Source organism: Hakea prostrata, chromosome 11 (genome assembly GCF_041222555.1).
Source record: "Hakea prostrata isolate BN-2017 chromosome 11, UWA_Hpros_2, whole genome shotgun sequence".
NCBI lineage: Eukaryota > Viridiplantae > Streptophyta > Magnoliopsida > Proteales > Proteaceae > Hakea > Hakea prostrata.
Genome location: NC_142610.1, coordinates 25232912 through 25248387, shown reverse-complemented (window position 1 = coordinate 25248387; position 15476 = coordinate 25232912). Strand labels below are relative to the sequence as shown.

The window sequence follows — 15476 nt, the reverse complement described above, 5'->3', positions numbered from 1 at the left end:
GGTATTTTGTTGGCTCTAGAGGAGGCTTTGTTAATGTCCTGGTGGTCGTTCGGCGGAGGCGATCGATTTGTGACCAACAGGGACTGATTCCAGTGGCATTCAACTTGTCTGGGATGTGGTGAATCTTTCCTCTAGATTCCAAATATTTCTTTTTTTCATGTTAAAAGGGAGTGTAATGCTGTAGCAGACTTCCTTGCTGGTAAGGCTGTGTCCGTAGCGTGCCGGACTCTTTGGCCTATGTTAGATCCTGGGTTTCTTGATCTTTGTAATCTGGATGCCTTGCGTGGGTCACGCGTTAATATATAGACCCTTTTCTACCAAAAAAAAAATGAAACGAAGAGGTTAGGTGAGAGAGAAAGCGACAGAACGTTTTTACTGTAATTAATCAATTCTTGTCTTAACGCGTTCTACTTGAGATTCTTTCTTTCCCTCTGGTACTACTGTAGTAGTGGCCTAGTGGGGTTGGTGGGAATCGTTTTTTCAGAGCCTCATAACTTTCTTTGGTGAAAACAGACAAAGGCTTGGTCAGAGGGTATGGTGATATTTAAATAAGAAAGAGAATTGGTATTAAGACATTCTTTTCTTTTTTTAGGTTAAATTGTTATTTATGGTACTATGATGAATGTTCTGTTTGGGTTGGCAAGCATTTATTGTTTAAATTTCTAATGGATTTGAAGGTTTAAAGATGCAAAATGGGAGAATTTGTTTAAATGATGCAACTTCTTTGTAGTGGTGGGTGATAAGCATTAGTGGTAATCAATTATTACTAAGCGCATCTTTCCTTCTTTTCTCCGCCAACCCCTTTTTTATTGCTTTTAAATTTCTACTCCTACTGCTATGCTGGAGGATCAAAATCAAAATCAACATGGATTGCTCACCATACAAGTTAGGCACAGCCCTTTATTGCATTGAAACCCTGAGTTGCATTTCATGATGGGTAAAGCTGAGGTTTCATCCACTAAAGTATATGAACTTGATGACATAAAAATGTTGAAATTAAAGGCGCACAAGGATCCAAATACAGCAGCTGAGCTCAAGATAAGTATTTCTACGGAGAACTCAGGAAGGTTTCATATTTTTTTTTATAAAAGCCACCAATTAGCAAAGGGAAACCTGTTGGAAAACCAATATACTGGCAACTGATCATTCGTACCGTAAAACTGTTTTTTGCCCCAAAAGGTTGACTGACACTTCAACATGCATTTAAAATTTCCACCCAAGGAGCAGACAATACCTTCCCTTGAACACTGTCATGAAGTTACAAATGTAGGAGAGTTTTGACAGAGAAAATTCAAGGATTTGTGCCTCTCGAGGGAGGTTGGAGAAGACAGTACAAAGTTTGTCAAGACAAAACCTCTTTGACAGGCGAGCAGGGAAACCGTTGCTGTTAATTGGTGTGAAGTGTGAACCCCCTTAATCCTTATTGCCCTTAACAGCAAAAGTGATCTGATCTGATCTGATCTGATCTGATGGGTTATGTATATTTTACTCCTACATGATCTATTGGTATTGGACCAAACCCCAAAACTTAGCACAATAAAGTGCAAACTTAATTGCGGTTGTTTTCATTGGAGTTTGAACCTGTATTGTGATAATTGTTTCACTATAAGAATTCCTTTTCTTACTTTATTATTCATCCAAATTTGACCCCCAAAAAGAGTTTATTCATTTAAATATGAACACATGTACCATTGGTGCGGTAGGAGTGGTTTAGTGGTCTCAAACTCACTTTCAAATTGTTTGGTAGCCTCAATGTCCTAAGTTCAAATTCTTTTTTTTTCTCAATTTTCTATATTGGACAGTCACAGAACTAATGCTTATATGGATTGAACTCAAAAGTCCAAACATTGTTCAGTAAATGTGGCAAATGAACCACTGTTGCATCCTTTTTGTTTATCCAAAAAATATGAACACATATAACTAAGGAACTTTTCGGAAGAGCTGAAGGACTTTCACTAATGTCTAGTATAATCAGCTTTAAGATACATGTTCTGTTTCCACTCCCATCTCTTTTCAGAGCTACAGAACATTTTGAATCAGGATAAACCGTCACCAATTTCAAGACATCTGGGTGAGGATTGATGACAGAGGAGAGTTATGGAATTGGTGAATATGGGCCAGAATGAGATCCTTTTCAAAGTTGTTCTCAATTCTTTGGTTTTTAAAACTAAACATCGTGTTTGGTGAAAAGTGGATTGTGGAGGGAAACTCGATCCCTGTCGTGTGCCCGGCCATAAAGAACATTGTGACATTTGGTTGGTTGGAATCTGATTGTGTTTTTACAGTTTTATTTCTATTCTTTTGAGGACAACTGAATAAAGTTCCAGAGCGTCTCCAGACTTGAAAACTATAAAATGTGAAAGACGATCTGTTATCGCTATCAAAAAAAGGGTCTTGTCTTCCAATTCTCACTTTTTTCATCTTTGAATATATATATATATATATATATGAAATTATGAAATTATGAATATCATTAAAAGCAAAAGGTACACAAACACTAGAAGAAAAATAGAGGAATGCTGCCATGCTAAGGTCTAGGGGTACTCATCTTGAATCCCGTGTGCATGTGCATGGCAGTTAAAACTCAACAAGGTCTAAGGGTCTCTATGGTTAAAGGTCAATGAAATCTATAGAAATGATTTAATATGGTTTTTCATTTATTATTATCCCTTTGACATAGATACATACACAAGGAGTCAAATAATACTAAATTAAAGAATTCATTGTCAATGGTTGGTATTAAAGTTTCAAATGCTAGTGTCAAAAACCAGTTATTTAGCCTATATTCACAGGCCCAAGTCCACACTTGGGTGACTCATATTTTAAATCCATCAACTTGGCCCATTTCCAGAAATTAAGGCAACCCAAAATCCAAACTGGCTGGTGTTATACATATCCATACTGTGGCAGAGCTAGACAAAGAACAAATAAAGAGTTAATTTCCCACCTTCCATTTCGATCTATTGACCAGAAACGCATGGATGGATGCATAATCTTCATATAAGCAACCTAATTGCAGAAGAAGTTCCCTCAAATTCTTATAAATCAGGTTCTGTGCTTAGTACCTCAGCAATTCATTGCTCCATGCATGGCAGGTATTGTTTAAGTCTGGAATTTGGTGAGTAAGTAGACGCTTAGTTAGGTGTTTCAAGTACTTTTGTATGTCAAATAATCTTAGCTAATTACACCATTTTACAAACTGAAGGATGAATATTTCTGAATAATTAACGAGGGTAAAATAAACTATACAAACCTAATACCATGCACTGCATCAAACAGTAGAATCACCCAAAACGAAACAAACTAGACTTGGATGTAAACTTCTTCACTCCCACCAAACCCTTAAGTCCCCCATCTTCCAAGAGATAAAAATTACAGTTTTAATCAACAAATAGCAAGCATACACTATTAATGAACAGAATGGCATGATTTTTGGATATTAAACCGCTACTCATTATATCCATCTGGATTCAACCAAATTATATATATAGGACAAGTTATTGTTTCTCCATTCTACTTTATTTCTCTCCACCCAAAAAATAGATTCAAGTTTTCACTGATAACTCAACCTCATAGCTTCATGGGTGTCTCTTCTGCAGTACTCAATTCTCTGTTCCTGAAATACAAATTTCATGACCATTAGTGGAGACGGATTTAAAGTGCCAATTGTGCTATCTTTCTCATTCTCAAATTGAGGCATGCAATTTAGCCATTGCATCTGAGATATATCTCATAGAGGGTCTCCTCTCAGGATTGGTCTGAACGCAGGCCAGAGCAATTTTCAGAACTGCAACCATCTCCTCCTCCTTGTCAGATTCTGCAGCCAAGAGGGGGTCCAAGACATCTGATAAAGGCTTCTTTTCCTCAATGCAAAGCTGTATCCACTGAACCAGATCCAATTCTGAGGTGCCCATTTGGACCACCGAGGATCTTCCAGAAAGCAATTCCAGTAAGATCACCCCATATGAGTAAACATCCCACTTTTGTGATGGCTTCACCGTTTTCATGGCTTCAGGAGCTTGATAACAACATCGTAAGGTTACAGATGGAGTTGAACTAATTGTCTCAGATGAGGCACTCTGCTGCTGCAATGGCTTTTCTGAAGTCATTCGACCGGATTGCACTGCTGGGGAGCCCCCAGCTATATTGGCGAGGCGTCCAAGTCCAAAGTCAGCAATTTTCGGCTCTAGGTTCTGTCCAAGCAGTATATTGTTCGGCTTCAGATCGCCATGGACATATTTTTTGGGGCTGAATTCGTGCAGATAAGCTAGACCTCTCGCTATCCCTCTCATTATTTTGAGCCTAACAGACCACCTCAAGGGTGTAAACGATGGCGTCCCAGCCTTACCTGTAGAAAGTTTGAGAAACCATTCCATCATCAAAGTCAAAAACCAAGATTGGAAAACATTAGCAGCATATCAAAATATGTAGAAATGACTTTTTAACTTTTGAGTTTTTAATTAGCTTACCATGAATGGCATTGGCAAGGTTGCCATTGGGTATGTAATCATAGATGAGTAGCTTCTCATCGACAGACCAGTAATAGGCTCTAAGAGTTACAATGTTGGGATGCCTGAGCTTCCCAATCGCTTCTACTTCAGTCTGAAATTCCTTAAACCTTTGAGAACCTCCCTCACCTAATCTCCTCACAGCTAAAGTAGTTCCATCTTCAATCACAACTTTATATACTATGCCGATTCCACTCTTACCCAAAACAAACGCAGACGCCTTCAGAAGCTCATCCAGATCGAAACCCACCTGGTTATCCAACGGAACAAGATCGTATTGCTCTATATTTTCTGATAAACTCTCAGATTCATCTTTTCTAAAGCAGAAGCACTCCTTTCCCCCCTTTGATCCTTTCTCAAAATTATTACTGTAGCCCTCTTCACCTTTCCCACGATCGCATACTTTCAGATAACAGTAAGACAACAATAAACCGATGAGGAAAATTCCGACTACATCACTCACCACAATCGCAATCACTACACTCTTTCTCAGTCCTTTGCCTTTTCCGCTCATAAGGCCATTGTCGGGTGTTGTAGAAGAGTTATTTGGTATAAAGGGGGACGAAGATGGAGCGCCAGAAACAGAGGTGTCTGAAGAACAGGGTTCTTTCAATGGAGGTCCACAGAGCCTTGAGTTCCCAATGAAGGCCGTAGGTCCTCTGTTCATGAGAGCACCATTCTGAGGTATCGGGCCGCTTAGATTGTTGTAAGAAAGATCGATGTACACCTTCTCCGGAATATTCCCAAGGCTGGATGGGATTTTACCACTGAAGGAATTATGAGACAGATCAACAGTTCCTTGCAAGCTCGTGAGGTTACCCATGTCGCTTGGAATGGAACCGCTCAATTTATTGTACGAAAGATTGAGTTTTTCCAAAGAAACCAGAGCAGTACCAAACCCAGATGGCAAAGAACCAGTAAAACTGTTCTGGCTGAGATCGAGAGATCTTAATCTTTTACATTGAATTAACGCAGTGGGTAAGGACCCATTCAGAAAGTTCCGTGATAAATCTAAGGTCTGAAGGTAACTAAGCTTCCAAACATCAGGAGGGATAGACCCAGATAGAGCATTTCCATAAAGAACCAGACTTTGGAGTCCCTGAACATGAAACAAGCCAACGGGCAAGCTCCCATAGAACTTATTGTTCCTGAGATTAACATGCCGGAGCACAGTGAGGGATTCAAGAGCAGAAGGAAGAAAGCCAACGAGCTTCTTCTTAGGTATGCTGATGGAAACAACCTTACCTTCTGAGCAAGTGATCCCATTCCATGAACACGGGTTGTCATCAGAGGAGTTCCAGTTATTCAATGACCTTTCTGGGTCATTACTAACGGACCTTTTGAGTGACAAAAGAGCAACACCTTCATCATTCAAAGAGTCCACAAGAAGAGTCGAGTTGCAGAGAAAAAGAAATAGCCATACAAGAGCCAGAACCATTACAGCAAAATCCTGTGATTCGCGGAGAGAAACGTCCGTTACATCAAATCCAGGAGGTATGGGGGTTTTTTGAAGTGGCGCAGGAACGATGAAGAAGGAAGCAGCCAGAGAAAGCAAGCAAACTAGTCTTCGGATGCTCGAAGCAATGAGAAAAGAAGAGACGGGTTTGGACTTGGGATAACACGAATGGATTCGAGGTCACAAAACCCAGAATATAGCTAGGGAGTGTATGGAAGTGCAAAGAAAGAGCAAGTGAGAAAGTCTCATCTTTGACACGGACTTTGCATTAGTTATCTCGTGATTGAATGATTTGGCTTTGCGAATTTATCGTTTTCCTTTTTTCTTTGCTAAAAGAATTTTATAGTGATTTTGTTGGAAGTTGTTGATTATTGCGAGAAGAACCCACCCATGAGGCCAACCCTTTTATTCTTCCTCAGAACGGAAACCGACACAAAGAAAAAGAGAATTGCAAAGCGGCTTTATAAAAAATGACAGTTGTAAGGGTCATTGCGGTCCTCCGTGGATGGGTCGTCGCCACTCAATGACTCGAAGAGGTCAAGCAGACCAGTCGGTTGAACCCCTGAGTCATTATAAATTAACCACTCCACCCACAGGAGCGAACCGGTTCCGGATTAACAAAACAAGGACTGAACCAATGTTGGTCGAAGATACAGGCTATTTTTAGTGCCGGAAACGCATTTGGTCAAATGTGGTGAATATGATAATGATATATCATATATGTACCTTGAACCCTGGTCCAATTCTGAATTTTGGTCGGACCATGTAGTACGGTAACACCTTTTGCATGCGAGCCACCTGGGAAGAAAGGCAACAAAAGAACGACTATACTAGCCAATGTCATCTGTATTGGGATGCACTCATGCACTAAACTCTATATCTCGCGAGATGTCTTTAAAGTATAAAGCAAAAGCCGAGAAATTGAAATAGCTAAGGAAGTAGCCGTTTGTTTGCAGAGACGCTAGAGTTGAAGTGCCAAATGTGAGCCCCACTGGCCTGGGCAGTCGGCACTAATGGTAAGTGTGTGTGTGAGAGCGTGCCTGCTTGATTAATAGATAGAACATTTGATCATATATCTTATCGTATAAGTGTATAACCAATCCTGCTCACACAGAAGTTCTCCTTTCTGGCTTTTGACATGTCTCGATTCTTCCAATCTTCTATTAATTTTTTCTTCCTTCGATTCGATGCATATGACTCGCAGGCCCCAACAGAAAAAGGAAAAAGGAAAAAGGAAAAAGAAATTGTGGATGATAAATATAGATGATTTAAAACTGCATATTAAATTTGTCGATATGATTCTCTACCTATCTTTACCAAAATAAATCAATTCCCATGTAATTAATTGTCTTCTTTTAGTAAAAACCCCCCACAGAACGAGCTGGGAGGGCCATGCCATCGCCGCCATGGCCAACCCAACTCAATAATGACTCCCTCGGCTGCAAAGAGCAGACATCATAAGATCTCTGCTGTACATTCCATAACTAACTGATCAGGTACTGTTTTTATTCCCATTAATCTCATTTCTATATTGAAGAGCAGAAAAGAGTACTCATGTAACTTAGTTAATCATTAATTTGGAAGAAAGCAGTTAGCAGTTAGCCTTTCTTTACAGGTTCCATGTTTTTTTTGATATATAAAGCCTTTCGTTACCGACGTTACAGATCATTCAGTTCAGCGCATGCCAGAGTACCAAACCAAAACAATATAAAAGGAAGGCGGCAGCCATGAGTAATAGTGGTTCGGTCGGGTCCTTGCCTTCCTATCATATGTTACAACTTAGAAACCAATATCAATGACAGCGCGATTAGGGCCAGTGTCAAGAACAAAGGGGTCCCCATCATCATATTCTCTCTCTCCCTAGTAGCATAAATGGACTTGGCCCCTTGTTGATCATCTGTTTATTCTTTTTAAAATGAGTTCACTACAATTAAATTCAACTATCAGCCGTTGAAAACCTACTTTGGTTGCATGAATAAGTAGTGCAAGTGTAAAAATTGAACCATAAGGTTCAAAAAAAAAATTCAGCCGCATCAATACTATACAAGAGATAACCTCCAAAATGCAAACCCTTTGATCATGAAAAACTTAACCATAACCTCCATGGTTTCCTTTCTGAGGACTAATATCACAATTTTATCTATCCCTACTGGGGCTCCCTTTCAAGGAAGAAGTGAAACTGGTTTATTTGACACTATCTTTGGAATAATTCCTTGTTGCGTGCTTCAGACAATTACTTTTTGGGTTAATTTTGTATACAAAGAAAGAAGGAGTTGAGGTGTTCTACTTGTTGGTTTTTCATTTTTTTTGCCCTTCTTGGGTATCATGGTTTGTTTAAATTACGAGTCACACAAGACTTAACTTTCAAAGTAAAAGTTAAATAAGGCTTAGTAGTGGATATGCTTTAGGTATAGTAGTGATAGCCTTCAATGTGTTTTGTAGATAGTAAGACCAAGAAAGTATTGATTTATAACTTCTATCTTTTCCCACTCTTCCTTTCCTCCAAATTTTTATTCTCTTCACTATCTGATTTATGACATGGAAATGATCATCATTTCCTTATGGATGAACAATACGAGTACAATGTTAAGTTTAAGATTTAAGATTTACAATTAAATTAAAATAATAAATAAATATAACTTTCTATCCTTAAATCTATTCTTAGATGTAAACCCTTATCATTCCCTTAGGGCCTGTTTGGTTACTTGAGTCGGTAGATTTCAAAATTTTAGAGATTTTAAATTTACAAATTTCAAATCTCTAGAGTCATGGTTTGTAAAATAACTGTTGGTTAGTTTGAATTTTGGAAGAAATTTTAGATTTATCCTAAAAATATTTATTGATTGGTTCAAATCTTTAACGCTTTGATGTTGGGTGAATCCGTTCCCCCTCCATAAATCTCCCGTTGTGTAAATGGTCTCGTTTCATGATCAGGGATTCCATCAGCAAAAATCTCCCATTTGGATCGAAGATTGAAATCTCTGGATAAGCTTAACCAACCAGGCCCTTAAAAATTCCCAATCTCTTGGGGCTTATGGGCTTCAATCTTTGATTGATTTGATGACGACAAAACATGAAAAGAAAAAAATAATTTAATAATAATAAATAAATCCTTGGTGTGTTTCATTGTAATTCAAAGCATCTGGATTCTGGATCAACGGTAACAGCTATGGCTCACTTAATTTGACGGACCCATCTAGGTAGGGCGTTTATGGATTTTCGTCATGCGAATGACTTGGGCCCCTTGCAGACGTGGAAAGCCCATAGCGGAGAATCAACACGAAATCATAGGATTATTCCTGCCTGTATCTGCCATATGAAAATTGAAAACTGTAGCGAAATCGAGGATTCCTCTGTGAATCATGTCTTTTCGAGCTGCAACGAAGGCTCACTCGTCTCTGCCTCCGCTGTGTTCGAGATTAATTTGTTAGAAATGTATTATCTTTCGACTATGGGGATGTCTTAAGCCACTGTTTGGACACCGCGAATCGCCATTAACCAATAATGGACGTAGAGAGATCATCGCTTTGCAACTGTGTCATCAATTTCCTCCTCGAAGAAAACTACTTGCTGACTGCGCTTGAGCTACTTCATGAGCTCCTTGAGGATGGACGAGATGTCCAAGCTACCAGGCTTAAGGAGTTCTCCAAATAGTTCTTCCGCATCGGAACAGAGAATCGTTTGCTCTTACACCTGAGTCTTGCTGTTTAGCTTTGGACAGAGGGAACTCTTCAGATAGAAGCAAAGGGAAAGCTGTGGAAAGAAGGAACTCTTCAAGTAGGAGGAAAGGGAAACTTGTCGGCTCCGAGGAGCGGGTATGCAACGAGGTAAAAGAGATCAATTTTTAAGACTTCAATATATGCACTTCTTTCCGTCGGTGTTGTTTTTGAATCCATTTGATTTTTCGGACATAGGAGTTCGAGAGGATCATGGACGTTATGAAGAGAAAGCAAGCTAGCCCGTGCAAGCGTAACTGGACTGGCGAGGGTCACAACCAGTCTGAGAGGGTGAGGGAGCAGGGACAGCGTGATTTTGCTCATGATAACTGCTTTTCTATCTTTACTGGATTTATGTTAGAGAAGAACAAGAAAATTGTTTCCTTTTCCCCCAAATAATTTCCACTTGTGAGCAGAAGCGGAGGGATCGAATCAATGAGAAGATCAGAACCTTGCAGGAACTTATTCCCAATTGTAACAAGGTGAGTGAATTTGGATTCAACCATCGTTTGAATTGACAGTTTGTTGATTGAGTTCTTGTAAATGTTATTTTTTTTCTTTTTCTTATTTTCGAGTACAAGGTAGCTTTTTATATGTAGGGGTGGGGAAATTACATATACCATCAGGGAGGAATTTTTGCAAGTTTTATTAAATGCGCAAGATTGCTAGAGAACCCTCCCAGGAAATTACGGTTCCAATTTCTTGTATGATTTGTACACTTCAATCTTGTGAATTGCCTACAATCTAATGAACATTGGATTAATATGTGTTAAGCCTTTACATGTACTGAATTCAATAAATTACTGATCCAAACCACGTTCTCTCTGTCCAGTAGTTGTACACATGGCTCAAAATGTTTGAACATGTAACGCTGTTCAAAACAGGCTATGTAAGCAATTAATGGAATTTAAAATGCTGCTATGTAGTTTGATCTTATTGGTTTTTCATAAATTCTATCTTCTCCCTCTCTTAGTTCTGTGAAATTGTAATTTTTGATAAATCAGTTTCACTATTTTCCCTGTTCTGTTTCATTGCCTAACAAACACTTTGGATTCCGTTTTTCACTCTGAAAATACAAAAACATTAATATCCCCAATACTATAATTCTAAAATATGGTTTAGCTGCTGAGTCTGTCGCTGAGAGCTTGACTTTCATTGCAATAAAATATCTACGCACTTAAGCTTTATCTGTTCCAACTGTGGCTTTCAGTCAGACAGAGCTTCAGTGTTGGATGGGACCATTAAATATCTCAAAGCCCTTAAACTGCAAGTTGAGGTAAGGAAGACCCACCATGTATATCTGTTTGTTTTCCTTATTCTTTAAACTAGGTTAATTGCAATTGTCTTTTGTGCTTTCATTCATCAGATGATGTCAATGGGGGGAGGTAGCCTGTTGAAAGCTCCATATGTATCAACAGCTGGTGTTCAAAATGTAGATCCTCCCCAAATTCCTCCCTTTATGCCTACAAGCATGAATATTAGCACAGGAGGTGGAGTAGGGATTGGTTTTGGAATAGGCATGGTCGCAATTTGTTATCCCATGGGTATTCCCATGATTGCAGTCCCCTCACAGGGTCCCTGTTCACCAATCACAACAGCTGCAAGTTTGCCAGGAACACCAAGGTCAGGATTGGTTCCCTTTACCACTTTAGTGCCCGTGAAGTATATGCCCTTCACAACCCACTCTTCAACACCAGAGAAATCTGCTAATGATGTCCAGCAGGTTCCAGTACTTTACCAGGTTCACTTTGAACTTGAATACTTTAATTAATTGAAATTGCACATATTCAAGTAACCTATTTTGTTTTTTTCCCCTTCTCCCAATCCGGAATATTATCTAGAAACCATGAATACCCCTAAAATTTATTAGTAGGAACTGAAAGAAAATACATATCCTTAATTTACCTATATTTGTCTCTAATTCTTTATTTAACTTTGTCAAATATGTGATGCAATGACCATCATTCTCTAATATCATACTTGTTGAAGAATAACTTTTGTGGTTTGACAAGTTTTTGGACCCCAAATAGTGCTGCTTGGTGTTTCTATTAGTCTACACAAACTGGTTTACATTCTGTAAGTCCACCAAGTGTCTCTCTCTTTCTTCATTTGATGACATTCTACAATACTGCTCTTCTTATTGCTGAGGATTGCAGGTAGTAGAAGCTGCCATTCTATCTCAATATGGTTTAGTCTAAACATTTTATGCATTTGAAGCTCAACTAGTTTTTTTTCCCTTTTCAACGTAATTACTGCATGGATGTTCACTTATTCGGGAATCACATCCTTGATGCTGTTCATTGGTGGCAGGCTGAAAGGACAAACCTTCATGTAGAAGGCTGCCTTCTGCACGGTAACAAGTGAACCATTGAAGCCTCATTACATATATGATGCGTTACTAAAAGTTAGCAAACATGTAGTAGTCAGCAAAGGTCATAAGAAAACTTACAACAATAAGGAGACACGATATATTCCTGTTTACCTATCTGTGAAGTAACTCACCAGGTGCTGCTTTGTTTTTTTTCTTTCTTTTGGGTTGTTGTCTTTTGTAACTTGAGTACATGCTTTTGTTTCCAAACGAGTTTAACCCCTACTGTAAGTCCTATTCTCAGTTATGTTACTCTATTGTTAGGTATTTTCAATTCCTTTCTAGTTTCATATTTTCCTTCCATGAAACTGACATATGTGATTTTCTTACTAGCTGAATTGTGTCCATGCTGGATTGGAAAGTTACAATGGATGCTTTTATGTTGCTTTAGAAACAGCATCCATTATTTATTACATAGGCGATACTGACATCATTTCAGCATCTATACCATAATTTGGATACAGCATATCAGGTTGTCATTTAGCCGACCCCATTTAGTTGGGGCAAGGCTTTTTGTTGTATACCAGGTTGTCATTCATAGGCTTTATGCATCTCGTGCATCTATTCCTTGGCTATTACTGATGTGAAGCAAATGGTATGCTGTCAAATGATGTGAAGCATATTGTATCAACTGTTGTGAGTTAAAATCAAAATTTTGTGTCCTTGGTGTTAGGGTTCATCTTCCCTTTTGTTTTGGGTCTTCTTTCATTGTTTTTACTATGGGGCATATTCCTACTAGACAGAGCATGATAAAGTACATCATGAAGTATGTCTCTGGATACAAAAATTTAAAAAAAAAAAAAAAGAAAAAGAAAAAGAGAGGGTGGTGGAGGGGTTGGAGGAGTGGAGGAAAAACATAAATTGCAAATGGTTCCAGACTGTTGGTGCCATGCTTTCGCAGATTGAATTTTACAACCAAGATTGTAGGATTCTTTATTATTGAATAATATCATCATATGAAATTGTAGGGAGGTCCTCTGGAAATTTGGATCTCTTAGTAAAGATTGGAGATTCCATTTTAATCCCACATGAGAAACTCTCTTATTTTGAATGAAATTTTTACGTGTAACCTTCAACCATCAAACGTGCATCTCCACTCTACTTGAATTTCTTATCCTTCACTGGACCTCTGGGGATCTTGTTAAGAACTTCTGAGTCAAATTTCTTGTACAATTTTTTCATGTCCTGACTGCTTTTGCTTGCAAGAAAATCCACTTCTTCCTCATAGCGCTCATACAGAGCTGGCAATACCATCATGCAGAGGAAACCTTGATACATGCTCAAAAGGTCAGTTAACAAGAATTGAAGTTGGAGAAATTCAAAGAAAACCCACTATTTGCTTACCGAGATATACAAGATTCAGAGTGCTGAAACAGGAAGCAATGATTGATAGTAGCCAGAGGGAAGCAATGACCTGAGAACATTGATAGTTGGAATCATGTAAGTGATAATGGTGATTCAAAATTGGGAAAAAAAAAACAAAAAACAAAAAAAAAGTGAACAGGACAGGAGGTAAATTAAGATACCATAATGAAGAGGCTCAAATCCTTTCCACATGCAATGTCATAGAGAGTTAATATGAATCGATTGAGTTTCTTGTAGAAATTTATAGCTACTTCTTGGAATGCCGAATCTGATGAGACAATTTCAGGTAGAGTTGGAGGATTCCTGAAGACAAAACGTGAATTAGGAAAGCTAAACTGTGAACCAAACAATGGCTTCCATAATCAAAAGCAGCAGATTAAGGGATTAGGATTCCTTTTTATTGTTACAGGAGTCCTTCGGCTAACTGAGAAGTCTCTTGTGAGAATCTTACTGCACTATGTAGACGTATTGGTACTTGAGTACATATAGTTTAAGCTGGTGCTTTGTGTCACCATACTCATGGCCAATGTTCTTATTATAGAAGAATCAGAAAGAATGAAACTTGGGAAAGGAGCTCACCGGTTGAAGAATGGGGCGCCGTTGGACCATATGAAGAGGATGAGCATCGCAGTGATGAAGATATGACAGAGAAGTGTCAGAAAGTGATACTCGACAACCTCAAAAAGAAACCATATCAGTGTGAACCCAATAAGAACTGCAGCTGATAAGTTCCTGTTTCTCCATAACAACACATTTGCAACTGCAAAAATACAACCATCATTTTAATAGCAGAACAAAGTTAGGTGTTTGCTTTTATTTATTTCCAGCTCATGCGTTGTGAATTATGGTTCCGTTTATGCTAACGTTAGAACTGATAGATATAGAATTCGAAATTTAAGCATCTTAGGCGGTAGAGTAGTTTTTTTGCAAAGGAAGAATACCTGTTCCTCCACCAAAGATTGCATCTAATGATCGTTCTCGACCAAAGAGTGGAGTTCTGGATGAAGAAGGCAATTCATCATCTAAAATGAGAGACATATTGATAGGAATGTCTGAGAACAGTTAAGACTGGAATTTGAAATGCAGGTCTTCTTTTTTGCTTTTTCTGTTTCTATTTTTTGGTAATGGATTGCAGGTCTTAAGATGGTAGACATTATATAAGAAGATGGATTCTAGTCTTAGTAGGAAAGAAAGGAAAGTTACAAAAAGTAGGAAAGAAAGGAATGGCTTTGGCATGGATTCCAAGCTTACTTCACATGCCCGCCAGGCATAAGATGGTTTAGAATTTATTTCCCCCCATCTGACTCTCCTCATAATATATGGGGGGTGCTTTGGCATGGATTCCAAGCTTACTTCACATGCCCGCCAGTGCATAAGATGGTTTAGAATTTATATCCTCCCATCTGACTCTTCCTAAATATATATATACTTTCCTCCTTTTAATCGCCTTTTTCTTGGAATCCAAATAGCCAATCACCAAGTTACCCGATTTTGTTTCAGTCCTACGCATTAAATGCGCAGGACTGTTCAGCAAGCCGTCCGATGCCTCCAAATCAATCTTTACCGTTCATGCAATTTATAGAGTTAAGTGAACAACCCGGCCGGTTTGTTCTCTACAAACCGATCCATTTCACTTGACCAGACGAACCGAGGTAATACGTTTTTTAAAATCGTTTGAAAAACACCAAATCAAAATCAAAATCAAAATCGATAGGGTTTTACGTTTTTCAAAATCATTTGAAAATCACCAAAACACAGGTCTCCAATTCGTCTTCAACCCTCGTTTCAGAAGAAGAAGCTCTGAACAGGCAAAATCGCAGAGAGAAGGTTCATCTGGTAGGCTTTAATTCTAGCTTTGCAAAGAAACTGAACTTTTTTCTCAAATGAAAGGAGATCGAAGATCAAGTAGATCGTTGTTCTTTTTTTTCATATTCCTCTGCTTCTTGCTTCTTCTAAGTTTGTTGGTGGATTCAGTAACGATAAAAAATTTCATGTTTTTTACGGCCGGAAATACATTTGTTGTCGCGCAAAGTTTAAATCGCCATTCTTTTGCAATGTAAAAT

At 38.6% G+C, this 15476-nt stretch overlaps 2 protein-coding genes and 1 long non-coding RNA gene across 3 annotated transcripts; 1 reads left to right on the top strand and 2 right to left on the bottom strand.

The window, feature by feature from the left end:
• Positions 1 to 3131: 3131 nt before the first annotated feature.
• LOC149001095 (receptor protein kinase-like protein ZAR1) lies at positions 3132 to 6270 on the bottom strand. Its single transcript, XM_089140915.1, has 2 exons — positions 4470 to 6270; positions 3132 to 4348 (listed from the first exon to the last, which is right to left on the bottom strand). The coding sequence occupies exons 1-2, from the start codon at positions 5944 to 5946 to the stop codon at positions 3687 to 3689; spliced, it is 2139 nt and encodes a 712-aa protein (XP_088997041.1). The 5' UTR covers positions 5947 to 6270; the 3' UTR covers positions 3132 to 3686.
• Positions 6271 to 9323: 3053 nt separating this feature from the next.
• LOC149001094 (uncharacterized) lies at positions 9324 to 12487 on the top strand. Its single transcript, XR_016170864.1, has 4 exons — positions 9324 to 9791; positions 9879 to 10162; positions 10891 to 10956; positions 11047 to 12487. It is a non-coding gene; the product is annotated as an uncharacterized LOC149001094 (long non-coding RNA).
• Positions 12488 to 12685: 198 nt separating this feature from the next.
• Positions 12686 to 14529, bottom strand: LOC149001093 (reticulon-like protein B9). Its single transcript, XM_089141025.1, has 5 exons — positions 14355 to 14529; positions 13993 to 14173; positions 13575 to 13716; positions 13393 to 13462; positions 12686 to 13316 (listed from the first exon to the last, which is right to left on the bottom strand). The coding sequence occupies exons 1-5, from the start codon at positions 14449 to 14451 to the stop codon at positions 13147 to 13149; spliced, it is 660 nt and encodes a 219-aa protein (XP_088997151.1). The 5' UTR covers positions 14452 to 14529; the 3' UTR covers positions 12686 to 13146.
• Positions 14530 to 15476: the final 947 nt, after the last annotated feature.

What these genes read in the sequence shown, in the direction of transcription:
- LOC149001093 (XM_089141025.1), bottom strand. Translation starts at nt 14,451, where the DNA reads ATGTCTCTCATTTTAGATGATGAATTGCCTTCTTCATCCAGAACTCCA. An exon ending in GGCGCCCCATTCTTCAACCG is followed by an intron (nt 13,717 to 13,992) that starts GTGAGCTCCTTT and finishes TTTTGTCTTCAG; the next exon opens with GAATCCTCCAACTCTACCTG. An exon ending in ATTTGAGCCTCTTCATTATG is followed by an intron (nt 13,463 to 13,574) that starts GTATCTTAATTT and finishes CAATGTTCTCAG; the next exon opens with GTCATTGCTTCCCTCTGGCT.
- LOC149001095 (XM_089140915.1), bottom strand. Translation starts at nt 5,946, where the DNA reads ATGGTTCTGGCTCTTGTATGGCTATTTCTTTTTCTCTGCAACTCGACT. An exon ending in CCTTGCCAATGCCATTCATG is followed by an intron (nt 4,349 to 4,469) that starts GTAAGCTAATTA and finishes AACTTTCTACAG; the next exon opens with GTAAGGCTGGGACGCCATCG.